At 44.6% G+C, this 27540-nt stretch overlaps 3 gene segments (V, D, J or C); all 3 read left to right on the plus strand.

Moving 5' to 3' along the window:
- LOC130083254 (Ig kappa chain V region Mem5-like) overlaps positions 1-27540 on the plus strand; it is a 97929-nt gene that overhangs the window by 50239 nt on the left and 20150 nt on the right.
- Positions 75-806, plus strand: LOC130083263 (immunoglobulin kappa variable 3-11-like). The segment is given in 2 exon segments: positions 75-161; positions 253-806. Coding segments are annotated over 2 exon segments (375 nt in total).
- Positions 11903-12494, plus strand: LOC130083265 (immunoglobulin kappa variable 4-1-like). The segment is given in 2 exon segments: positions 11903-11989; positions 12085-12494. Coding segments are annotated over 2 exon segments (372 nt in total).

Raw genomic sequence — 27540 nt, forward strand, 5'->3', positions numbered from 1 at the left:
AGCACATGCTTCAGTGCTCTGAGAGTGTTTATAGTGCTGTGAGTTTAACACTTCATGACTGAGAGCAGAACACAACACACTCTTCATCATCACACAAGACTAAACTACAACTATGAACAACATCATCATCTTCATCTGGACTCTCACACTGTTTATTCAAGGTTTGTGAAATACATGTTTTAACAATGATTATTAGTTATCTTAAAATGTGAAATATATCTATTAGTAATTTGTGTTTGTGTTTTCTTTCAGAGTGTAGAGGACAGATCACTGTAACTCAGAGTCCATCAATATCAGCAGTTCAACCAGGAGAAGAAGTCAGAATAAACTGTAAAACCAGCAGTAATGTGTATGCTAACAGCTACTTACACTGGTACTCACAGAAACCTGGAGAAGCTCCTAAACTCCTCATATATAGAGCAACAGGCCGTTATACTGGAACTCCATCTAGATTCAGTGGCAGTGGATCTGGCAGTGATTTTACTCTGACCATAAGTGGAGTCCAGACTGAAGATACAGGAGATTATTACTGTCAGAGTTTCCACTATCCAAACAGTAAACATGTGTTCAAACAGTGATAAAGAGTCGTACAAAAACCTCTGTCAGTCAGACGTCACAGTGACTGCACTGATACAGCTGAGAGAAACTGCAGCTGCTGATGGAGGATCACAAACTACACAATATCAAACCTTTCACACACTTTATTCATCTATTATGATGTAAGTAAACATGTCACATATAATCTAATATCCCTTACTAAACTGGACTAAAATGTGGATTAAATGTGAGTGGAGCTCGTTCCTGCAAAACTTTCCTCTACAATATTATCTATATTATTTACTGCCGGAAAGTCAATGGGCCCTATCTTGCACTCGGCGCAAATGACTTTGTACACTGACGCATGTATCATTCCTATTTTGCACCCGCGCAAAGCGGGCTTTTCCCTCCACAGACGCACGTCGGTTAACTAAGAAATACACTTGCGCTCTCCGGGGCGGTTCAGCGCAAAGAGGTGGCGTGTTCCGGCGCAAACTTTCCCTCATGCTATTTTGCTGTTCTATAAAACAATTGCGCCACTGACCAGAAAAAAACTAGTCTAAAGTCAGTGGCGCGTTGTGCGTTGTTCATTATGCTATTTTAAGGGCGCATGCTTGGCCATAATCAATGTAGCGTGTGCACAACGCACATACACGTTGATTCTCTCATCTAGGCAGCAGTTTTCATTTTTGCAAATCATACATTATTACGATAGATAGATAGATAGATAGATAGATAGATAGACAATTTATTATAAAAGCATGTAGCTTACACATTTACCCAAATTATCATACGCCTGTTTAACAGAAGTTAATTTGGGTGGGTTTCTCCATCCCCAATGTCACTTCTCTGTGTTTTACGGCCCTGACGAGAACGTTGCTCTCCTCGGCTGTGAACCGCTCCTGACGCGCGCCTGGCAAATCCGCCGTTATAATAGGAATCCGCTTTAGAACAAGCGCGCCTGCTCTTAAAGGGAATGTGAGATGACGCTCTGATTGGTTTATTTCACGTTACGCCCAAACCACACCTATGAATAATGAAGCTACTTCAGACCAGCCCCTTTTAGATTTGCGCCAGGCGCAAGAGGCATTTATCCTGCCGGGAAAATAGCAACAGCGCCGGGATCCGCCCACAAAGTTACTTGCGCTTTACGCTTTGACACTTGCGTTTCAGATCGTTAAAATAGGGCCCAATCTCTTTAATTTCACTTCCACACTTCTCCACTAGAGGGACACATGTCTTTAACATTACTGAGTTCTGTTCACTTTCCTTTAAGACCGTGTCTGCATCTGACATCACACACTTCACTACTGTATATGAGGTGAAATACAGTACGTGACAAAAGAAGTGTGTGTGAATTCACTCATAAAAGAACAGGTGAAAAGTCCCCGGATGATCCACTACTCCCAGTGAGATTCTGAAGTGTGTTTATGATGGACACTTTACTATCCCATGAGGCCACAGGAGAGGATTTATGAATGACAGTGAAGCGACGCCACTGACACTCGTAGATCACATGATAATGACATCATGGCTAATGTAGTACGTCCAGATTACACTCATTATTACTGTTACGTGTTTAAAGATGTAAAAGGGAATGATTACATAACATTTATGTGAGACACTGTTGCTGTGTGTGGATACGAAAAAGACAACCAAGAAACATCAAAAAACGTTTATTCTCTTTGAATGAAAGTTGGAGACATGTTCATTTGAATTGAATAACAGGTTCGTTAGAGTAAAAGTAATACACAAGAAAATTAAGACAAACAAGAGTGTCGCCAAATTATTGAAATAAGCAAAACATAACTGATATCTAATTTTAACCGTACCAGCTAAACTAACTGCCACAATAAAGAAAAATAGAAACAAAACCGAGATCTTCAGCGGGTACGCCGCCTTAAATAAACTATAGGCTACTGAATAAAAAACAGAAGTACAATAGTGGCGAACACTCCACGCCTACCTAACACAACAATGATTCCTACCTCCCGTCCTATGCTTTCGCAATAGGTGGAACTCAGTGCTCCAGATGTAATCGGATTAGCTAGGCATCTCTCAAATTATCAAAAACTCAGGTCAGGCAAAAGCGTTTACTCAAATCGTCAACAATAAAGTTATAAGCGTGAATAGTGATAGTGGTTTCAACAGCGTGCTCAGAACGCGCAAGTTGGATGAGATCTGGCGAGGATCTGTCTTCATATTTGTGAATGGGCCTTTTAAAGCCGTGGCACAGCAGTGGATTGGTTGAACAGATGATGACGCCCCCACAATGACGACACGTGCCCGCAAACAGCCAATGCCCGATCACCACCTGAAAACAATGAATGGAGACACAGAACAGAAACACACACACAAATACACGTGGAACGTAACAATTACACACACTCATACTACACACACTCATACTATAAAAACATGCTTTTTATCAGTCGTGAGGTAATAAGATCTTCAGAATAAGTTCGGTCTCGAGAGAGTGTGTGATTTCAGACGCAGCTCATGTGCTCGATACACTAAACACTCTGAGTTACTGTGAGCCTCAATCATAAAAGCTGTGTGTGTTCAAGCTTATGTCTCTGAGTTTCAGTAGAGATATACACGCTAATCATTTTAATTGTTTTAAGTTTGTATTTGCACAAGTTGCTGTTATTTTATCAAGCTGGAAATCTATCATGCCTTTATTGTTATATTAATGTCTAACTGTTAATATGTTACCAGATTAAGATTATTTTGACACTACATGATATTTGTGGAAGTGTCAGTGAATTTCACATGATGGTTGATTGTTTATTATTCATTTATGTTTAAGATGGGAAATGTTTAATATCTGTAACAATTTAACAGAAGGATTGTTCATATTTATGTCTAATTTGCATAATTTGTCATAGTTTCAGACTCGTTACACTCATACAAACACAACTCCTCACAGACGTGAGCTGTTTTATGAGTCCAGCGTATCATTAATAGTTTTGTGGATTGAACTCTTCGAGCTCTTACTCTCTAACCGAGTCAAAGACGATCTCAGCAGTTCAGAGGCTTCAGACCCTGACAGTGTTTCATTATAAACTGATGAATATGAACAAACCTCATCTCTCCATCAGCCCAACTCTTCTGACTCATTTCAGAGAATAAAGTGTCAGACAGTGAAACTCATATTTGCATCATCAGGTGATTGTGTTCCTCTGAGAATCGAGCAGCTCCATCAGCAGATGTCCAGCGTCCTCACAGGAGCTTCATGTTACTGGAATACACCACTGCTCTAGTTTCTGGAGATATACTGGGGTTACAGACCATCAAATACAGTCTGATGTTTCTGTAGAAGATTACAGAATTACTGACATTCATCTCCTTTTCATAGAACATTACAAATAATGTCATTTAGCCATTTAAGTCATGAAAATCATCTCCACAGTGTCATTTCCATCACATCTCAAATGTTTTGTTGTGTTTAATAGCATTCTGTCATGGAACGTACATTTTAAATATTTTTGGAATAAACTGAACAGTTGTTTTTTTCCGTGCTAACAAAATACAGGAAAACGCCACAACAGCAAGCTATGAAGTTGCTAAATTTATTTGCTAGCACGGGCAAAACTTTCTCAGACGGTGGTTTCATAAAGCAGTGCCTCAAAGTCACAGAAATAATGTGCCCGGAGAAAGTGCAGGATTTCAACAACGTGAGCTTATCCAGAAATACAGTGGTGCGGAGAATCGAGGACTTGTCAGCTAACGTGAAACTTCAGCTGAGAGACTAAGCTTGTGCTTTTGATTTTTACTCGATAGCATGCGATGAGAGCACAGATGCTACCGACACTGCGCAGCTGTTCATTTCTTTGTGGGGAGTAGATCATCATTTTTGCTGTACGGAGGAGGTGCTTGATATGATGAGCCTAAAAGGCACAACGACAGGTAGAGATGTCAGAGGCAGTTGAAAAGATTAAATGGGACAAGCTCTGTGGAGTAACAACGGATGGAGCTCCGGCCATGAAGGGCGATCGCAAATGAATGGCATCGATGGTGTACGCCAAGATAAAAGAGAGCGGAGGTGAGGCTGTTAGGATGCTCTGTATAATCCACCAAGAAGCACTGTGTGCCAAGACTGTCCAGCTGGGCGATGTGATCAGGGCCGTGCACAGACCTTTTGAGGGGCATGTGCTGAAACTGAAAAAGGGCACCCCCCTCCCTTTTTTATATCAAGATTATTTAGTAAGCCTACATAAAAGGAGGAAATGGTCACATCTTCATGACAAATTCAATAAAAATAATAAAAGTCTCAAAAGCTTTAGATTTTTTCACTATTAATAACAACCATAATAATAATAATATAGATAATATAGATATACAGGGTTTTAGGGCTTCTTTAAACCTAATTACAACAGCAACCTTCTGTGAGCCATGCTTGAAGATGTTTATGACTTCACTGTGATCCACTGGGCTGTCCCTCTCTATGGCTATGAGGAGAAGGTCTGAGAGTCTCTCCTCTGAGCAAAGGCTTCGGAGTTGGTTCTTAATTAACCTCATTTTTTAAAAGGATCTCTCCACAGTTGCAGTTGATGGCAAAACCCTGACCAATGCTGGTCTCTTGAAGGTCTCTTATTCACTACACTTCCCATAAAATAAGCCAGCAATGAAAACAATGATAAAATAGTGTGAAAAGCACTATTGCAGTGAAAAGCATTTCTGAAGGATCATGTGACACTGAAGAGTACTGACCTGGAGTAAAGATGCTGAAAATTCAGCTTTGACCACAGAAATAAATTACATTTTAAAATATATTCAAATAGAAAACAGTTATTTTAAATTGTAAAAAAAAAATCACAATATTACTGTTTTTGCTTATTTTGGATCAAATAAATTAAGCCTTGGAATGAATTAAATTATGAATTACATTCTGCATGATAAAATATAAAGATTTCACAGTGATCTTCTGTAATGTTTTTTTTTTAGTTACTACTACATCATTACTGTAGTAAAACCATGTTTAACTACATTTATACATGTGAGGACGACCGGAGGGTATAGAATACTATAGATTCAAAAATTAGATAGCGAATACGTGCATATTAACAGCCTCGAATTAACCATAATTTAATATTATTACCATAACATGATTAAATGTTAATAAATTAAGTGTATCAGCAATCATCAATCAAAGAACAAATTTCTTAGAAATATATGTTAGTTTTTTTCAACTTAGGCTACTCACCAAATTGAAGCCATTTTTATCTTTCAAAGATTTGGAGAGGGTTATACATGCTTTTATCACCACCCGCCTGGATTATTGTAATGCTTTATATATAGGAGTTAACCAGGCCTCTCTCTCTAGATTGCAAATAGTTCAGAATGCTGCCGCTCGACTCCTTACAGGAATCCGTAAACGGGAGCACATTATGCCTGTTCTTGCCTCTCTTCATTGGCTACCAGTTTGTTTTAGAATACAGTTTAAGATTTTATTGTTTGTTTTTAAATCTCTTCATGGGCAAGCTCCAGTTTACATAGATGACCTACAGATGATGCATGTTCCTCTGAGGTCATTAAGGTCTGCTGACCAACTACTCTTATCTGTTCCTAGAACAAGACTTAAAAATAGGGGAGATCGAGCATTTTCAGTCGTGGCCCCTAGGCTGTGGAATGATTTGCCTATGTGTGTCAGGGTAGCTCCCAGCCTTGACACTTTTAAATCACGACTTAAAACTCACTTTTATTCATTGGCTTTTAAACCAGCCTTAGAGTTAATTTTCTGCTTTTTGTTTTGTCTTGTCACTTGTTTAACTGTGTCTTGTGCTCTTGTCATGTGTTTATAATTTGTCTGAAACTATGTCAGTGTTCAGCACTTTGGCGAACCTCGGTTGGTTTAAATGTGCTTTACAAATAAAATTGTATTGTATTGTATGTTAGGTAGGTGACGAGGATCACTCGTGCTTTGTGTAGTTCCAGTACGAACAGCACCTGTGCTTATGATTTTCCTATGGAAACGGTGCCGGCGGCATCATTACATTTTTATCAACAGCTTACCAACTAGTTTGTTATAGGCGCTCAGTTTTTCCTGTTGTAAAATACATTTGGTCAAAATTGCATTTTATAAAAAATGAAATGCTACTGTATGCACAGGCTGTTTAAGTGTAGGCTATGTATTGGCTATGACTATGGCAAATGCTAGCATAGCACTCTCTCTCAGGTCCCACATATCTTGGTCAGACATCAAATACATAAAATATGAGCTTTTATAGACAACGTGTTTAGTACTTATTCAAAAAACAAGATCTTAGTTTACCCTTGCAAAACTTCGTTCAGCTGCTGTCTGCTGTGCGGCCGCTGCGGAGCTTCAGTTCATTCAGTCAAGATATAGGGGGCGGAGTTATCAGCTTTACTGACAGTTTGAGGATCGAACAAGATTTACACAAGCTCTTTTTAAGATCTTTCATTGGCTACATATTTTTAAAACAGACAGATAGACTTAAAGGGTGACCAATAGCATTAATTTATAAAAAACAAAAAAAAACAAAAAAAAAACACCACCACCAAAAAAAAGGGCACTTCAGCAAAAAGGGCATGTGCTCTGCGCGGGGTTGAGCCCTACCTGTGCACGTGCCTGGATGTGATGAACACTGTTGTAAAAACTGTCAACATAATTCGAGCTAGAGGACTGTACCATGTACCACCACTGTACCACTGATGTGGATGCTGAATACGGGGATGTACTCTACCACTCTGAGGTGCGCTGGCTGAGCCGCGGCTATGTGCTGCAGCGGTTTAATACGCTGAGATCAGAAATCCATCAGTTTATGAAAGAGAAGGGCCGACCTCTTCATGAACTGAGTGACCCTCTGTGGCTGGCCGACCTGGCATTTTTAGTTGATCTTACTCATCATTAGCCTGGCAAGCCAGACCCACATCAAGATGTTAGGTCTGGGAACTCGCCATTGGCATGCCTCAATCCGAGGGGCGGGATAAACGGTTGTCTTTCAAAATCCCTCTGCACGCAATAGGATAGCGCCACAACCAACCAGAGCAACGAACGGTTGTGGATGAGTGAGTCCCACGCGTTTTCCCACCAGGGTATCCAGTCGTCAAAACTCTGAACACATCTTACTTTTGTAAGAATGACTTAAGTGACGTTCTCTTAACTCCAAGTCCTCCAGAGTCGCGGCCAAAGCCGATTTGAAAGACCGATGTTCGCCAGCAGCAGCAGCTTCTTCTTTGTTTTCAAGTAGCAGTGAAATCACGCGGAACCGTCACAACTCTGCCGTCATTATGTTAAGCCCGCCCACCAACTGTACACGATCTGATTGGCCTGACTAGAGTTTGGTTTTTCCAGCTCGAAAGCCAACGGAGAGTTGCTAGACTACACTGGCTGGATAATAAATTTTGCTGCCGCTAGGGTGCGTCTAGATTTCTAGGCTAACTCATCATCTGAATACACTGAACAAGAACCTACAAGGCAAAGAACAGCTGGTGCCACACCTGTATGCGCTCATGAAAGCCTTCTGTGTAAAGCTCCGCCTGTTTGAGACACAACTACAAAGCTTTAATGCTGCACACTTCCCTGCGCTGTCTGAAATCAAGTCTGCTTTTCCAAAGGCCGACCTTTCTGCTAAAAAGGAGAAATATGTGTCTGTGATTGCATCTCTCGTGACAGAATTCAACCAGCGTTTCCAAGATTTTTCTGTCATTGAAAAACAAATCAAGCTGTTCTCGACCCCCTTCCTGGTGGATGCAGAAGAAGTGGAAGAGAGTCTGCAGTTAGAACTGATTGAAATGCAATGTGATGATTCTCTGAAGAGTCAACATCAGCTACTCTCCCTCCCTGACTTCTATCAGAGTTTGGATAGTGCCAAGTTTCCTCCGATGATGAGAAGCCACGCAAAAAGAATGATGAGCCTGTTCGGCTCAACATACATATGTGAACAAACATTTTCTCTGTTAAATCAGAACAAAAGCAGACTGAGAACCAGAATAATGGCTGATAGCCATCTCTGTGAAGTCCTTCGTGTCTCAACCACCAACCTTTCTCCTGGCATCTTCAATCCAAAGGACAGCATCACTGCTCCCAATGTGCAATGTTCTTCACATTATAGGTGAGTTAGAGATAGGCCACACACTGTTGCGACCCCCTGTGCCCCTGCAGGCCTGTCGTTCCAGTTATTAACCTCTTTGCAAACACACACAACTGACATTGTATTTAATTCATACCACCTACACACTTTTTACTTTAATAATAAACGGTTCTTTATTTATTTTAAATCCTAAACTGTTTGTTCTGTGCTAGTGTGTGCCCCGGCCCTTTGTTTTGTTTTTCTGTATTTGGGCCTCACTAAAAAAAGTTTGGACACCCCTGATTCAGAGGGTGTTTTATATGATCAGCACATGCTTCACTCTGCATGTGTTTATAGCTCTATGAACTGAACATGACATGATCAAGTTGTGTTCCAGTCCAGATCATGTAACCAATCAGAGAGTGAGACTGAAAAGCCCATTTGCATTGTCAGGGTGGAGTGATTGTGATCTCTCAGAATAGAGCAGCTCTGTCTCCAGAGACCATGTTCAAACCCCAAGAGCTTTATTTGACATTTACTGCGACATCAACCTTCTGAAAAGCTCCTGCATCTTCATCTGTTAGTTGAATGATGTTGTCAGACACAAAGTGAACTTGTTGAGAAGCTTTATTGAATGTTGCAGCAAACACAGCAGATTGAAAGATCTCACAGACACACACACACACACACACACACACACACACACACACACACACACACTCACACACACTCTCTCAGTATGGAGTTGTAAAGCACTACAGCTGCAGCACTAGACTCATGTGAATCCTGCCTGACACAGGACACTCAGATACGGCTCATCTTCAGGAGAGAAACATCAGCACTCAGAGCTCTTGTGGAACGAGACCTCATGAGGAGCTCCATCATGTGTTACTCTGCAGACGTACAGCTCTCCCTCTTCCCAGCGTGCTTTGCTGAGGGTCAGGACGCTACTGCGGCTGTAGCGGCCGTCCTGCTGGCTCTCTGCGCTGGTCAGAACCCCCTCGGTGACCTCTGACCCGTCCAGTGTCCAGCTCACCAGCGCCCCCTGTGGAGAGTAAGAGCTGAGCAGGCAGAGCAGTGCGGCTGAGTCTCCAGAGATCTGCAGAGAAGAGGGCGGCAGCAGAGACACTGAGGGCTTCACTGTGGGACCAGCTGCAGGAGACAAACACAACACATTCACAAACACACACACAACACACTGCACTGCACATTCACAGCATTTCAACAGGACTGAAGCAGCAGACATGAGGAATGCAGGACAAATCTCCAGCATCTGATCCTTCATGCCATTCAGCTTCACTACAGTCAATATATATATATATATATATATATATATATATATATATATATATATATACAATATACACACTACACAATCACTATATACATTTAAATCAAATGAAACTAAAGATACTTAATTCTAGCTTTTAACTCTGAACATAAATATCTTAAATTTTATATACATGTGATACTAAACTCAAAATGTAACTCATTTTTAAAACAGAATTGAAAAACAATTGAATCATTAATACATTGTGTTTGTATTATAAAGCACTGAATTATAAGCACAACATGAGCAAAAGAGATTCAGTATCATTGACTGAACTACAGAAAGTAGCAACATTTACATTCTGATGTCAAATCTCTTTTTACATGTATGATTTCTACAATAAAAGATGAACTAAATATGAACTCGGTGTAGAAATAAATGAAGGAAAAACAAACCTGTAATAAACTGAATAAACTCATAGTGAGACACATTATGGAAAAATGTTTAGACATTTCTTTTTCTTCTGAATGTATAAACATGACAATATCATTGTTTTAGATTAAATAAGTCTACAACAATATTAGTAAAACCTTTCCTAAAAGCTTTATACATATATTGCATTATAAAAGTATTTTAATGCAATAATTAAGCCTTGTTATACATTATAATGCATGTATGATCTCATCAATAATTGTAGCCGCAGTTTTAACACATTATAATATTATATATTCATTGATACACCTTCAAAAATGTATAATACACTAAAACACACGATAAACAACTAATTTCGGACGAAACAAGGAATTTGCAAATATTATAATGCATTTGTAACTTTGGTTACAGTTATTTATTAAAATATAAAAGGCATTAAATTCTACATTATTGATACCTTTATAATGTATCATACATAAAGGCTTCAAGTAAAGTTTGCCACAATATATAATAATCATTTTTATTAAAAAAAATGTTGTTCTTGTTTCAACTGTAAAACACTTTCTGAAATCTAAATTGTATGTTTTATTAGGTGATTAAATCGACAGACTTACCGATCACCAGTTTAGTTCCTCCACCGAATGTCCACCACAGTGATACAATCTAATGAAACGCTCGTACAAAAACCTCTATTCCACTCGAGTGAACACACACTCCAGCAGAGAGAGAGAAACAACACTTCAACACACTGATATTAGAAGATCCTCAGCTCTTCTCAACACTCACTCATTCAGATTTGACTAAATGCTTTCTGATATAACACTGTTTAAAGAAATATATATGATGAGCTGTGACCTCTGAGGTGACCTTTGACCTCTTTGATCATGGATGATGTTGTGGAGTTTCTCATAATGATGCTTCTGTTCTTCATATGCAGATCAATCATCATGATTCACAGAAAAACCTGCAGCTTCACACTTCAATCTTCAGTGAGAATCTGTTCAAATAATGACTTTATTGAATATTAGAGCCAAAGTCAATAGAAAGTGTGACAATGAAGATATAAAAGGTGTTTTGCATGTTCTACACAGTCAAGCATGTTTTCATATTCAAGGTGTGTTATAAAAGTATCTGGACTGGTTCTGAATCTCCACACAAGATCATGAAACGTGAACAAGCTCTAATATGTGTCCATCTTTAACAGCCTGTTTCTTCTCCATCTGATGATTTCAGACACACATGAGGCTTCATGATAGATGGAGTGACACCATAAACTCTGTTTAGAGATTCACAATCAGTCCTGATACTTTCTGAACCCACTCATGATTCATGATCTTACTTTAGTGATGGCGCTTCATCTAGTGGAAGTGTAGCAGTGATGATGGTCACATGACTGAAAATGGACACAGAGATGGACGTTCATCTGCACATCCTCAGTGTCTCAGGAGTCACAATAAACATACTAAATAAAGTCATGATTGTGTAACTCTAGTGTATATGAGTTTGTTCTCAGCACAAGCTGTTGTAAATCCTGCCCACTTCTTTGCATTGTCAGCACATGCTTCAGTGCTCTGAGAGTGTTTATAGTGCTGTGAGTTTAACACTTCATGACTGAGAGCAGAACACAACACACTCTTCATCATCACACAAGACTAAACTACAACTATGAACAACATCATCATCTTCATCTGGACCATTGCACTGTTTATTCAAGGTTTGTGTAATACAGTTTTTATAATAATTTTAGTTCTTTTAAAATGTGAAATAGTAGTGAAATGTGAAAATCATTTTAGTTGTGTTTTCTTTCAGAGTGTAGAGGACAGATCTCTGTAACTCAGAGTCCATCAATATCAGCAGTTCAACCAGGAGAAGAAGTCAGAATAAACTGTAAAACCAGCAGTGATGTGGCTTATAATGGTAATCATTTTTTACACTGGTACTCACAGAAACCTGGAGAAGCTCCTAAACTCCTCATATACATTGCAACAATCCGTAATACTGGAACTCCATCTAGATTCAGTGGCAGTGGATCTGGCAGTGATTTTACTCTGACCATCAGTGGAGTCCAGACTGAAGATACAGGAGATTATTTCTGTCTGAGTTTACACAGTGGTGGTGTGTTCACACAGTGATAAAGAGTCGTACAAAAACCTCTGTCAGTCAGACGTCACAGTGACTGCACTGATACAGCTGAGAGAAACTGCAGCTGCTGATGGAGGATCACAAACGAACGAATGTGAAGCTGTGAGCTGTTACTGACCCTCTGATGTTCAGAGCTGGAGGAACCATTGAGCCGGTGAGCGAATGAGAAGCTAAGAGCTGTTACTGATCCTCTGCTGATTAGTCCCTGTCGCAGGAGATGAAGAACCACGGAGCCAACTTTTAAAAAGACTTTTTAGAACCTAATAAAGAAACATTGTTATTTATTTTTAACTATTTTGTCTGCCTCATGTGTTCCATGGCCTGCTCCTCGGGGCGGTGCTCCAGTTTAGGGGTGGGCGGCCCGCTGGCGCTCGCCCCGACCTGTGACATGTAGATGAGAGTTTTTGTTAAGGTTTTACTTGGAAGAGAGCTAATTTATTTAACATAAACGTTAACATAATCGTATGTAAGTTACTGTTAATCGGTGACGTCTCTCATGGAGCGAGAAAATAGGCTGAAACTATTTGTGCAGTGAATATCATAACATCAGTCTACAAGGCATCAGCAAAACTTCATTATTGCACACACAGCAATTTATTATTGCACCCCCACCCCCACCCCCACCCCCACCCCCCCACACACCCACCCACCACAAACACAAACGTTTTTTCTTTGTACTGTATGTGATGATTGCTTCTCATACAAAATATTTGTGCAATCAGTTTGTCAAACTAATACCCTAGTATATTATCTTCACTGCGCGTCACTTATGCGGTAATGTGCAATTAAATTATTGCAGGGCAAATTAATTGTAGTAATAAATTCACATCTTAGGCTTGCAGGTGATTTTTGTCACGTTTAGCCACGCAATCCCTCGGTGATCACGGACTACGTTTCCCTTCATGCACCTCCCTGGACTGATTACACTTTACACCATACACCTGCACTGCGGTGATTACACACACACCTGCATCTCATCTGACTCATGTCTTTTTTTTCCCCTTTGTTTTTGATTTGCAGCTGATGGTGAAGTGAAGAGGTTGGTGAAGTTGTTCACGGTTTCATGTTCACCGTACACATTTTCAGTTTCATGTTCAACGTACACATTTTCATACCTATTGATGTAAATCTCTGCTCGCTTGTCTCCGTCCGCTCTGGCATCCTCTCTGAACGGTGCTTTCTCTTGCGCGGCTCGAGCAGAGGGAGAGAGAGAGAGCAGGAGCCAGATCGTCGTCGAAAACGGCCAGACGACCCCGCAGGGTGGTTAAATCCATCACGTCGCACTCAGGGCAGCCGCAGTCATGGCCAATCAGGAAGCGCATATGTGCTGGTCTCCGCCGACGAGCGGGCCTCTACACGAGGCACAGGTGATGCAAGGCATTTGGAACAACGCCTCGGAATTTTTTTTAAATGCCTCGGAATAATTTTAAAATTATTTTCTGTTGAAAACCAGATTTTTTCCACAAATATCAATTTTTCCACAAAAATAAGTCTGGAAAATGGGGGGGTCGTCTTATATTCAGGGTCGTCTTATATTCGGGTATATACGGTATGTAGAAGAAGTGGCTTGTTGACTTATTATTTATGTACAGAAATCAAAATGTAGAGGTTAGGAGAACGTTCTGGGAACCTTCTAGAAACGTTCCCTCTTGGTTATTCAGGAAAGTTTTCTTAACATAAATAGAACGTTCCCTTAAGGTTAGGGGAACGTTCTGGGAACTTTATGGGAACGTTCTATTTACGTTAAGAAAACTTAACAGAACCAGAGGGTTCCCAGAGGGTTAAAGAAGCCACTGAGTAGGTGTGTTCAGCAAGACCTAGTCTCAGCTGTAAAGGCATGTTGGATGAGGTATTTCTTGTGGGGATGAGACACAGATGATACTGTGAAGGAAACGGCCGCCCCATGAAGCACCTGCTGATCCTGTCTCACTGTTCTCAGTATCAGGTCTTCTGGCTGTCCTCTGAGGTTCAGCTGCTGTGCGGCTGCTTGAAGGAGGATAGTCCTCTCAGACCCGTCGTCGAGCACTGCATATGTCTCTAACGATGCATCTCCATTCGTGATGATCACCTTACTCACTTTTAACATAACTCTACGGCTACTGACGGAACGGTCAACGTACATGATGTCTTTTGTGGTACTCACAAGACAGGAGTTCTCTGAGGGTTTGGGCGCTGTACTGGCAGTCACAGCTCTCTCGTTCAGATCATGCAATATAAGGAGGTGTTTCCTGTTGCAGGTCTTGCACAAGGCTTTCAGTGTGCATCTGGAAGCGTGATGATTGCGGCCGCATCTCCAACAATGATTATTCTTACGAATCCAGGCCTCTTTCTGGTCCATAGTTAACTCTTTGAAGTTGTGGCATCCATTAAGGAAATGACTGGCAATATCACAATAAGGGCAGTAGGCACATAACTTCTCTTGGTACCTGGCGGAGCTGGGCCAGGACTTTGGAGCGGACGCTCTGCGTTCACTGTCTGCAGCAGGCTTCTCTGTACCCAGCAGGAAACTTGTAGATCTCCCAGGAGGCTTGGATTCGTAACAACCTTCTCGCTTCTTAGTAGTTAAGGGTGGAGCATGAGTAGCCATCTTGGCAGTGTCGTCTTGGACCTTGAGCTCATACTCTAACCAGTTCGCAAAGTCGATAAGGATGGGGACTGTGATCCTAGATGGGTGAACATATCTGTTAAAGCTGATCTGGAGCTCGTGGGGAAGCTTGCCTTGGAGTCTGGACACGTGTGAGCCGCATTGTTATTCATATGCTCCCTCAGACCCCAACTGCTCCAACATACTCACTAATGAGCGTACACGGAGGGCGAAGAACTTGAATGCTTTAACGTCACCTGGCTTGAGATTTGGACCTTCTAGTACCTCAGCGATATTTCGCAGCACAAGCTTGTGGGGTTGACCATACATCTTCACAAGAGCTTGCATAGTGTCTGTATAGGGTCTCACAGAGTTACAGTAGGAATCTGCTACTAGTAGGGCCTCTTCTAGCTCTAAATGATCAGTCAGGATTTGATACTTAAAGCGTTCACTCACATTCGCTGGCAGAAGGTTCTCTAGCACCATCTGTAGTCTCGAAAACTGTCTGGGATCAGCTGCTGTCAGATTGGGGATGGTAGGCTTAGGGCCTCGGTATATCTGCTCATGGATGTGGTGTCCCGGTGGTGATACCGCGTCTGGGACTAGGCGTCTCATCATCATAATGTACAGCTGTTACAGGCTGGGCTGAGTAGGTGTAGGACCTCTGAGGGGCACGGCGACTCTCTTCAACATATGGGTGCTCTGGCCTGGGTGAAAACGTGAAGTCTCCCATCTGCTTTGTCAGCTGCTCACACTGGACAGATCGGTCTAGAGGAACCTCACCAGCATACACTGCAGAATCTCTCTGTCTACGGATGGGCGGTGGCACATGGGTGCGAGGGGCTGGAACTGGCGTTACTGGTCAACAAGGAGTCTCTCTTCCTGTGGCTATCTGCTGAATCTCCTGCTTTAACGTAGCATTCTCCGCCTGGAGCCCTCGCAGTGTGGACAATATCTCAGGTAGTATGTGACTGTGAAGCTCATTGCTGTCTCTTTTCATCTCAGTCCACATATATTTAATATCAAACAGCTCCTGGTCTTGAATGCGGAGCTCATCATACTCTGGTGACGCATCTCCTGCTGGATCTGGCCATTCATCTCGTAGTAGTAGATCATCTGCATACGGTGACTGACTCTCTGGAGAAGATGATCGTGACACGCTCTCAGCCGTGGGCGGAAACAGAGGAAATGTTCTCTTCATATGTGCTCTAACAATACGTTTTATTTATATAGCGCCTTTCCAGAGCTCAAGGACGCTTTACAATAGACAAGCAACAAAGGCAGTGGACAAAGACAGCAGACAAAACAACAGTAGGTAGATGGGAAAAAAAACAAAAAAACAAAAACAAATGCAGTACAACTTAAGAGTTATAACATTCAGAAAATAAGTGGGTTTTGAGCATGGATTTGAATTCAGAAATAGTGTTAACAGAACAGAGTGATCGGGGGAGAGAGTTCCACAGTTTGGGTGCTACAACACTGAATGATCTGCCCCCCATCGAAGCAAGGCGATGCCGAGGGACGACGAGAAGGCTAGAGTCGGAGGATCGTAGAGAGCGAGTCGGGGTGTAGGGGTGAAGCAGATTACAGAGATAAGGGGGAGCCAAGCTGTGCAGAGATTTAAAAGTGAGAAGGAGAATTTTGAATTTGATACGGTAAGCCACAGGAAGCCAGTGAAGATCATGCAAAATTGGGGTGATATGTGCAGAACGCTTGGTGTGGGTGAGTATTCTGGCAGCAGAGTTTTGAATATATTGCAATTTGGAAATGGAGCTAGCAGATAGGCCAATAAAAAGTGCATTGCAGTAATCGAGACGTGATGTGACAAATGCATGGATGACAGTTTCAGCGTCTGAGATACTGATGAAGGGACGGAGCTGAGCGATGCGGCGTAGATGAAAGAATGCTGATTAAGTGATAGAATTAATGTGAGAATGGAAAGATAGAGAGGAGTCAAAGATTACACCAAGATTTTTAACAGTACTAGATGGTTTGATATGAGAGCCAGCAAACTCACAGGTGAAGTTAGTAGGAATTTTGTTAGTGAGTGATGGAGGTCCGGTAAAAATAATCTCATTTTTGTCCATATTAAGTTTTAGAAAATTTGAATGAAGCCAATCTTTTATCTCATGCACACAAGCAGAGATTTTGTCGGTTGTGATAGATAGAGTCGATGTACAGGTATTATATAATTGAATGTCGTCAGCGTAAAAATGGTAATTAAAACCATGACGGCGGAGGATCTGCCCAAGAGGTATTATATAAATGATGAATAATCATGGCCCTAGAACGGATCCCTGGGGGACAACTTGCTTCAGAGGGAAATCTTGAACTGAGATGTAGAACTGTCTGTCAGAGAGATAGGAAGAAAACCAAGAAAGAGCAGCACCAGAAATACCCACATCCGAAAGGCGAGAAATGAGTAGTTGATGGGAAACCGTATCGAAGGCAGAGCTGAGGTCGAGTAGTAGGAGCATAGACAGAGAACCAGAGTCACCAGAGAGAAGCAGATCATTGAGTACCTTAACTAGTGCAGTTTCAGTACTATGTAGAGGGCGAAAACCAGATTGAAGAGGATCAAGAAGATTATTTTCGACTGGAAAAGACTGAAGCTGGGAGGCAACAGTACTCTCTAGTAATTTAGCTATGAAGGGTAGATTTGAAATAGGACGATAGTTGGATAATACTGAGGGATCAAGGTTGGGTTTTTTGAGAACAGGGGTAACAGCAGCAGTTTTGAGTGGCAGAGGGAATGAAGCAGAGGTAAGAGATGCATTGATGAAGTGAGAAATAGGTGCAGAGATAACTGAATGGCAGAGTTTCAGAAGAGGAGTGAGAGCAAGGTCGAGACGACAAGATGAAGGGTTGGATTTCAAAATTAACTCAGAGACAGAAGAAGGAGTAGTCTGCTGAATCAGTAACTTGATAATCGTACTCGGTTACTAACGTAACCTCGGTTCTCTCTAGAGAGGGAACGAGTACTGCGTAAGTATCTTACGCTATGGGGAAAACCTCTTTTCCACAAGATATTGAAGCCAAAAATTATCCTTAATTTTTTATTAATGTAAAACGCTTTGCAGCAGCAAGCAGACCTAGGCGAGACAGCTCGCGCGCCTATTGGCTGCTCTTGCGGCAAATGCAGCAGCCTATCGAGAGAGACTCTGCGTGACGTAATGACCAATGGGGGCCACTCGCACCCATATCGTCATATCCCGCCAGAAAAGGCGTGGTCTCACCCTATATATAAGCTCGTTAGGCTGGTACAAGCTGGTTTTCATCGCCGAAGCGAACCAGAGCGTATTCCAAGCACGGCAAGATACGCAGTACTCGTTCCCTCTCTAGAGAGAACAGAGGTTATGTTAGTAACCGAGTACGTTCTCTTACGAGAGTATCTCTCGTACTGCGTAAGTATCTTACGCTATGGGGAACACCATGCAACACGCCGTGCGTACAGGGATCCAACACCAAAGTTCCAGGGGCCGAAGCCCAGGGCTCATGTAGTGCATAATCACCATAAACTCACATAGAGTGGAGGAAGAGAGGCTGGAACCGTCATTCCTTATAAAATAGCACCCAGAGGGGCTAATCATATGACAATTAAACGCGCAGCCAGGGTGAAAGCTTTCAGCCTGATCTGGGTGGCCATACGTGTGTCAACACTCATGGGGCTGCAGTAAACTCAGTATCTGGGCCGCACAGCAGGGCAGATAGCACTGACTTCTAGACCGCCAAAAGCTTAGCTTGTAAGGCGGGTACCTCCAGGTTATAGTATTTTATAAATGTAGACAGCGAGGCCCAGCCCGCGGCCGTACAGATATATTGCAGGGTAACCCCGCTAGACCATGCCCACGAAGAGGCCACGCCTCTCGTGGAGTGCGCTCTGACACCCAAGGGGCACTGCAGGCCCTTTGCAGTGTAAGCGAGCGCAATGGCATCCACTATCCATCTGGATAGGCTCTGTTTTGAGGCGGCAAGTCCCTTGGAATGCCCGCCAAACAAAACAAAAAGCTGCTCAGTCTGTCTGAAACCAGACGAGCGCGACACATAAGCTCTTAATGCCCTGACGGGGCAAAGGAGACTCGTGTCTTTCTCCTCATTGAAAACCGGAAGGGCAGACAGGGAAATTACCTGGGCCCTAAACGGTGTATTGAGGGATTTCGGCACGTACCCGTGCTTAGGTTTGAGAATGACTTTCGAGTCATTAGGCCCAAACTCCATACATGATGCGCTTACAGAAAGCGCCTGCAAGTCCCCTACGCGCTTCACTGAAGCGAGAGCCGTGAGAAACACTGTTTTGAAAGACAGGTGTTTCATGTCCGACAGCTGGATTGGCTCGAACGGGGCGCCTTTCATGGCCTCCAGGACCATGGAAAGGTCCCACATCGGGACTGAAGGGGGCCTGGGAGGGTTTAGTCTCCGAGCTCCCCTAAGGAAACGCACGACTAAGTCGTTCTTCCCTAGCGACTGGCCATACACCGGTTTTGCAAACGTTGCTATGGCCGCCACGTATACTTTGAGCGTGGATGGGGTCCTGCCCTTATCCAGTAGCTCTTGAAGGAAGGATAGCACTTCCGAAACCCCGCAGTCCACAGGTGAAAAGCTCTGGGCTTGACACCACGCAGAGAACACAGACCATTTCGAGGAGTAGAGCCGCCTGGTAGACGGAGCTCTAGCCTGCGCGATCGTGTTTAACACTCCCTCTGGGAGGCTAGCGGGTACCCGTTGATGGCCCATGCGTGCAGGGACCACAGCTCCGGGCGAGGATGCCAAATCGAGCCCTCCGCCTGAGAGAGGTCAGCCTGTGAAGGTTTCGTGACCTGACGCCACCCTGGCGATTTATGTATGCCACCACTGACATGTTGTCCGACCGGACCAAGACGTGGTGGCCTGTTACCTGGGGACAAAAACGCCATAGCGCTTTGTCGACTGCTATCATTTCCAAGCAGTTTATGTGAAGGACCTTTTACCGTTCTGACCACAGGCCAGCTAGCGGTTTGCCCTCGAGCAGCGCTCCCCACCCCGAGGTGGAGGCGTCCGTAGACACCACCTTCACACACGAAGTGGTCCCCAGACTCACACCTGACTGATACCAGTCGGTTATTTTCCAAGGCTCCAGAGCTGAAACGCACTGTAGGTCGACCCTGAGGCGAAACAGACCCGCTGTCCATGCCCTGGGTGGAACCCGCACTTTCAGCCACATCTGCAGTGGGCGCATGCGAAGCAAGCCCAGCTGGAGTACAAAGGCTGCTGAGGCCATTAGACCCAGCATTTTCTGAAACCTTTTGAGCGGAACTATCGAGCCGTGGCGGAAGGATTTCGCGACGTGCTGAATATTTAGTCCGCGCTCCGGTGACAGGCGTGCCGTCATGGATAGCGAGTCTAACACTGTTCCCAGAAAGGAAATTTTCTGACTGGGGGACAGTGAGCTTTTCGCCCAATTGACTGTGAGGCCCAGCTTCTCGAGGTGCTCGAGTAATGCGGCCCTGTGTTCTATGAGCTCCGATCGTGATCGAGCTAGAATCAGCCAATCGTCCAAGTAGTTCAGGACTCGCATGCCCTGAAGTCTCAGGGGTGCGAGCGCCGCATCCATGCACTTCGTGAATGTACGAGGTGCTAGAGACAGGCCGAACAGCAGGACTGTGTATTGATATGCCTGGCCCTCGAAGGCGAATCTCAAGAATCACCTGTGATGGGACGCTATTTGTATTTGGAAATAGGCGTCTTTCAGATCTATTGACATAAACCAGTCCCCGTGGCGCACTTGCGCGAGGATTTTCCTGGTCGTAAGCATTCTGAACTGGCGCTTCACAAGCGCTCTGTTCAGCTGTCGCAGATCTAGAATGGGTCTGAGACCCCCATCTTTTTTCGGCACCAGAAAATATCTGCTGTATAGGCCCCCTTCGCTCTGAGCCTAAGATAAAGGTTCTATAGCCCCTTTGCTCAGTAGTTTCGCTATCTCGGCACGAAGTAGATGAGACACTTCGTTTTTCACCATAGTTTCGACACGCGGCGTATAACGGCGAGGGCGTCGAGCGAATTGTAGCGAATAGCCTCTCTTTATAGTGTTCAGCACCCATTCTGATACCCCGGGAAGCTTTGACCACGCATCTGCGTGAATAGCTAGAGGCAGAATGAAATCCGGGCTCTGGCCGCGGCAAAACGGCAGCTCGAGAGCCCTGGTATACTGGGAACACAACACCGTGTTTACAGCGTTCGAGGCGGGGGGCGCGCTGATCACAGCGGGCAGCCTGGCCGCGCTCAGCTTCTCTATGGCAGATTGTGCAGAGAAAGTGAGCGGGGCAGATCCCGTAGGATTCGGTGTGTCCGTGAGAGAATGTGGGCGCGGAACTGCGGGCACATTTACTACACTGAAAACACTGTCGTTCATGGCCGACTGAATGTGTGTTGGTTTCGTTTTTACAGAAACCAAGGGACACGCAGCGTGCAGTGTAAGCGGGCATTGTGACATGGGCGCGTTCACTATATTGTTTGCACAATCGACCTGAGTCGATTTTATTTGTGCTAGCCCTGCACCGTGGCGGGCTGTGTCTGGGTGTGGGAATGGGCACTGGGGCGTGGGCATTCTTATAACACTCATAACACCATCGGCCGTGGCCGGAACACCAGAAAATGTTCTCTTTATTGGATTTATCTTGGTAGCCGTAAAAACGGCTTTTGTGCATTCTTATAACACCGCTTGATCAGAATCAAGCGGGCTGAGACACCGGCTGGCTCACTGCGAAATACACTGGGACAGTCACAATGCTTGGAACTGTCCAAGCGAGAAGTTTTGGTGGAAATCCGGCCGCAGCGGGATCTGAACACCGTCGCTTTCCTAGAGTGGCTAGGAAGGCTTTGAGGCCTCGGGCTTGATCTCAATCCTCGGCCGGGGCCCGCGCTGAGGGGGGCGGCGTCCAGCAGAGCGAGAGCGCGGTCTTTGGTCTCGGGCCTGGCGGCGCTGTGAAGCGGCGGCGGCGGGTGGTGCAGGCTGCGGCTGAGAGCTGCGAGCAGATGGCTGTTTTGAGCAGCCTGCAGCGGAGCTCGAGCGCTTCGGAAGGAAGTGCTTCATAGCCTGCGAAGTCTTCTGCACCTCCATGAATCTGTCCGCGAAATCCTTGACGGCAGTTCCGAAGAGGCCCGCTGGCGAAATGGGCGCGTCGAGGAACACAGAGCGCTCGGCTTCCGTCATCTCGGACAGCGTCAGCCATAAGTGTCTCTCAGCCACGGTGAGAGAGGCCATATTCCGTCCTATGGCCTGTGCAGCGACTTTAGCAGCACGTAGAGCGAGGTCCGTAGCGCTTCTCAGGTCCGCCACGCAGATCGCTTCGGGCCCTTCCTCGTCCGGTTTATGGAGAAGGTCGGCCTGGAAGATCTGCAGGATAGCCATAGTGTGCAGCGCTGAAACTGCTTGCCCGGCGGCGGTGTAAGCGCGCCCGTGCATGGCTGACGTCACTCGGCAGGCTTTAGATGGGAGCGTCGTCTGAGCACGCCGTCCAACGGAGGGCGGGCAGAGATGAGACGCTACAGCTGGTTCCACAGGAGGAACGGAGAGGTACCCTCTGTCCTTCGCACCATCCACCGTGGAGAAAGCAGCAGAGGCAGAGGTACGCAGCCTGGCTGAGAAGGGGGCATTCCACGACTTAGTCACTTCCTCGTGTAGTTCAGGGAGGAAGGGCGCGGGCCTTGACTTCGACGGAGCTTCGTCTTTCCCGAGAAAGCGTCCGTCCATTCTGTTGCGCGGCGGTTGCGCGGGCGCCTCCCAGTCAAGGCCGATGCTTTCCACGGCTTGAGAGAGCAGACGCATCAGCTCAGTCTCAATGCCGATTCTCTTCCCAGTGGTTTGGCGGGAAACACTAGCGGAGGGGAGGTCCACGGAGCTCGCCCAATCCTCGCTATCAGATGCCAGAAGAGAACACGCCTCGGTGGGTTCGTCTAACTCTTGGACGGACGCGGCGGCAGACGGCGGCCGTTGTCCGTCAGTGAGCGACTCGAGCGAAGCCGGCGAAGCTGGCGGGCGAACCGGCGAGCTTTGGCGAGCTGGAGAGAGCTCGGGAGCGCGCTGGGCGCGGCGCTTCTTGCGGCGCTGCACCACGGCGGGCTGTGGTGAAGGCTCGAAGAATAACGCCAGGCGAGTCCTCAGAGTCACCAATGGCATAAGCTCGCAATGAGGGCATCCGCCGTCAGCGAGCGCGATGGCCGCGTGATCCTCACCCAGGCAGGACACGCAGATGACATGACGGTCCTCGTCACTGAGTGGGGCGCGGCACGAGCCACAGGATGGCATCTTTAAAAAGACGCAGCTCTTTTTGTGATGAGAAGTGTAAGTCGCGTCACGTAAGCGAGCTAACACTCTCAGCAGAGTAAGGATATATAAAGGATATAGAACGCCGGAAAGCGCAGCAGGTACGGCAGTTGAAGGCGGCGAAGCCAGCGACTCCAGAAGCTCGTCCCGCTGAAAGGCTTGCGTCGACGGCGCGGCTTCTCACTCCGGATCCAGCGATGCGTTCGCTTCGCTGAAGAGATGAAAATCAGCTTGTACCAGCCTTACGAGCTTATTTATAGGGTGAGACCACGCCTTTTCTGGCGGGACATGACGATATGGGCGCGAGTGGCCCCCATTGGTCATTACATCACGCAGAGTCTCTCTCGATAGGCTGCTGCATTTGCCGCAAGAGCAGCCAATAGGCGCGCGAGCTGTCTCGCCTAGGTCTGCTTGCTGCTGCAAAGCGTTTTACATTAATAAAAAATTAAGGATAATTTTTGGCTTCAATATCTCGTGGAAAAGAGATTTTCCCCATAGCGTAAGATACTAACGCAGTACGAGAGATACTCTCGTAAGATAACTGTTAGATGTGCAGGTAGCCTTACCTGTTGCTGGGTCGAAAAACAGGAGAATCTGGCTCAAAGTGGGATGTCATCTCTCTGCTGTGATTCACCGGCTCCGGCTCGAAGGACCATTTGAAATGAAGAGGTTCTAATTAATTTGGATCAGGGATGTAGTGGAGGCTAAACGCACGTAAACGCTGTTTACGCACCTCCCAATATTCGGAAATAGCGTTTACCCACCTCCAAAGTGCGTTTATCCACCTCTAAATAGGGCTGGGCAAAAAAATTGATTTTTCGATTAATCGTTTTTTAAAATGTGGTCGATTCAAAATCGATTCTCAACGGCCACGAATCGATTTTTTCCATATTCAGGGCTCGCGGTGCTGCGTCTTCTCACTCTGCACAAGGCAAGCGTCAAGCGCTGCAGGCGTCGATACACACTCGTGTTTAGGAGTCGGGACATGATTCACTTGCACAATCGGGCCAGCATTGCATCGTAACTAACGTTTATCATTTTCACGTCTTTTTTAAGTTTTACCAGATTAAACATTCAAGCGATTTTAAACTATCCTGTGCTCGCGCACTCGTGCATGTTTTTCATTGCGTGCACATACAGTAAAGCCTAAATCCGCCTAACAAACAGCTCGCCAGTAACAAAAGTTCTTTTTCGTGGATTAGATCGCTTTAACAGTTAAAAACACGCAAAATGATCTTGATCTGGTCTTGGTGAGTAAACTCGTAAAGACAGTCGGTTATGTCTTAAATAAGCATAAAACACGGGTGACAGACAGTATAATGAAACAGTAATGGATCCGTGCACTAGTTCTTAAAGTGAACGCAGCCATATGTGTCTGTCATTAATTTTGTTGTCAAAACAATATAATATAGCATTAATTGTAAAGAATCAGAATTAATAGCCTATGTATTTAATTCAGACAGGACTAAAAGACTATCCAGTGTTATTTTACATTGTATTACTTAATTCGAAGGATTGACTTCCTGCTCTGCTACTGTTCGGACGCTCTTGCTTACCGCTCCACGCTTTGCTCTATCGCTTTTATATTTTATATTTTATCTCCTTTTATCACCTAATTTTAACTTCAGCTAATCAGCACAGTGCTCAAACGCTTGGATTACTACAAAAAAGCTGAATTCTTTTATTCAACCAGCCTCCCACTGCTTACATTCCGGGGAAGAGAAAACACAACTGCCTACATTCTAAAGGATAAGAGAAAATGCCTCTTCTGGAATCTACTTGCTGCACTAACTGCCAGAGACTTTTACAAAGGATTGTAGTTCTTGAAACAAAGTTACTTGTGGGACCACCAAACCAGACGGAACACACAACAGAGCTTCGTCATGGACGCCCTCAGCCTACAGCCGGTGAGTTCCATGAATCTAGTCCTCCTCGACAGGCCATACTGAGTGTAGAGAAACAAGCCGATCGACTTACAAATCGATGGCAAAAACAGGGAGCGAGACCCAAAGGCACTCGAGACATCAGATTGTCACGAGGATCACATATTGCCGCAGTAGCCTCCTCTACCCCAGATACGGCTTTGACAAGGATTGCAAACACTGGTCTCCTACCACCGCCTATACATCTTGAGAACAGATTTGAAGTATTAATGAATGAGGAATCCCTGAATGTGATGAATGTGATCGAACACAGACTGAACCAGCCAGTAGCTAACACTGCTAACTGGCACTCAAGGTCGAGCAGACAGCGGCACTCAGCTCAGAGCGCAGCCGAGCCCAGGACTCTGATAGTGGGTGACTCGATAATCAGAAACATTATTAGCAGGGATACAACTACGTGCTGCCTTCCACAAGCAACGACTTCTGATGTAAACAGGGAACTTGAGAACATTCTGACGAAACATAAGACTGCAAATCGACTCATCATTCATGTGGGGAAAAATGATATTCATAAAGAGCAGTCAGAACTCCTTAAGAAGGATTTCAATTAACTTTTTGAAACACTTAAAAGACTGAAAGTACAAACATTCATCAGTGGACCACTACCAGCAAGAGGAACAAACAGGTTTTCACGGCTGCTTGGGCTCAACACATGGCTGCAAAAAACCTGCAATATAAAAGGAGTAAACTTCATTGACAACTTCAATCTTTTCTGGAGTCAGAGGCAACTGTTTCAACAGGATGGCCACCACCCAAACAAACTTGGTTCAAGAGTGCTAAAGGACAATATCTACTTCTCCCTCAATCATCCTTCTGCAGTGTGTGCCAATCCACTCAACCTGAATGGCACACACACACCTGGACACAGTATGAATGACCACAGGACTTCATTTCAGCACGTGGATGGACATGCGGTTGACATATCACACAAGGACAATGATAACACCACTCACCCAAAACAGCCTCTGCTCACGGACACAATCTCAGCTGAGCCCTGCCCACAGAGCTCACCACAGACAGACTGTGACATACTAGAACTGCTCCAAGTTTCAGCTCCCAAGGACGACTTGTTAGAAAACCAGGACAGCATTTTACAGCCTCCAATAACACCAGAGAAACAGCCCCCTCCAGCCTCTACCCTCTCACCAGACACGTTATCCCTATCTCCAGCATCTCCACAGCATCTTCTGTGCTTCTCAGAGAAAATGGAAAAACTGGTGTTTGCTGGAACCAAACTATCTGCAAGCCCCCAGACATCAACCAAAAAACGGCAGGCCCCAAAATCACGAAAGCCTGCGGGCCCAGCTCGCTCTCCGCTTGTGAGAGCTCTTCGGCCTCTGCAAAAACGCCAGGGCCCACACCCTCCTCTATCGGCTCGAGGTGAACCAAAAACAACTGATACCAGCTCTCAGTGATATGTGCCGGGTGCCCGCTATGATAACAGTAACTTTCTCAAATGTTTACAAAACAAGCGGGAACCCAGTGTGCCTGAATCTTTCTCTATTGCTGTTCGATTAGATGATAGAAAGTCTAAGGCCTTCAAAAGCCGTACAGCAAACCCATCTAATCTGGTGCCTATTACACGCCAAACTAAGACAAAAGTAACAAAAAGTAAGACTGTTAAGTTAGCACTATTAAACATCTGCTCACTTAAAAATAAATCACTTCTAGTCAATGACTTAATAACCACATACAACCTGGATTTTATGCTTCTAAATGAAACTTGGCTAGAAGACAGCTGCAGTTCAACAGTCCTCAATGAAACAGCCCCTCCTAACTTTACTTTTATGAGTGTCTGCAGAGCGGGTAAGAGAGGTGGAGGAGTAGCTGCTCTTTTTAAAGATGTCTATCAATGTAAGCAAACATCATTTGGTAACTACCCCTCTTTTGAATATCTGGGTATTGTGTTAAAAGGTGCCCCACGCATTTTACTTATCATTATTTACAGGCCTCCAAAATACTCTCCAGCCTTTGCTGAGGACTTTACAGAACTGTTATCAACAATTTCCTCAGAGTTTGACTGTTTTGCTATTACTGGAGATTTTAACATTCACATAGATAATGATACAAATATGGCAAAAGAAATCAAAACTATTTTAAAAACTTTTGATCTGATTCAGCATGTACATGGTCCCACACACAATCGTGGACACACTATAGATTTACTTATCAGTAAGGGTCTAAACATCTCATCGATTGTTATTAAGGATGTAGCACTGTCTGATCATTTCTGTATTTTCTTTGATATATGTGACCCGTCACGGAAACCAGGGACACAAGTCGGCAGCACAACT

The sequence above is a fragment of the Rhinichthys klamathensis genome, unplaced genomic scaffold (genome assembly GCF_029890125.1).
Source record: "Rhinichthys klamathensis goyatoka isolate OS25496 unplaced genomic scaffold, OSU_Roscu_1.1 h1tg000054l_1, whole genome shotgun sequence".
NCBI lineage: Eukaryota > Metazoa > Chordata > Actinopteri > Cypriniformes > Leuciscidae > Rhinichthys > Rhinichthys klamathensis.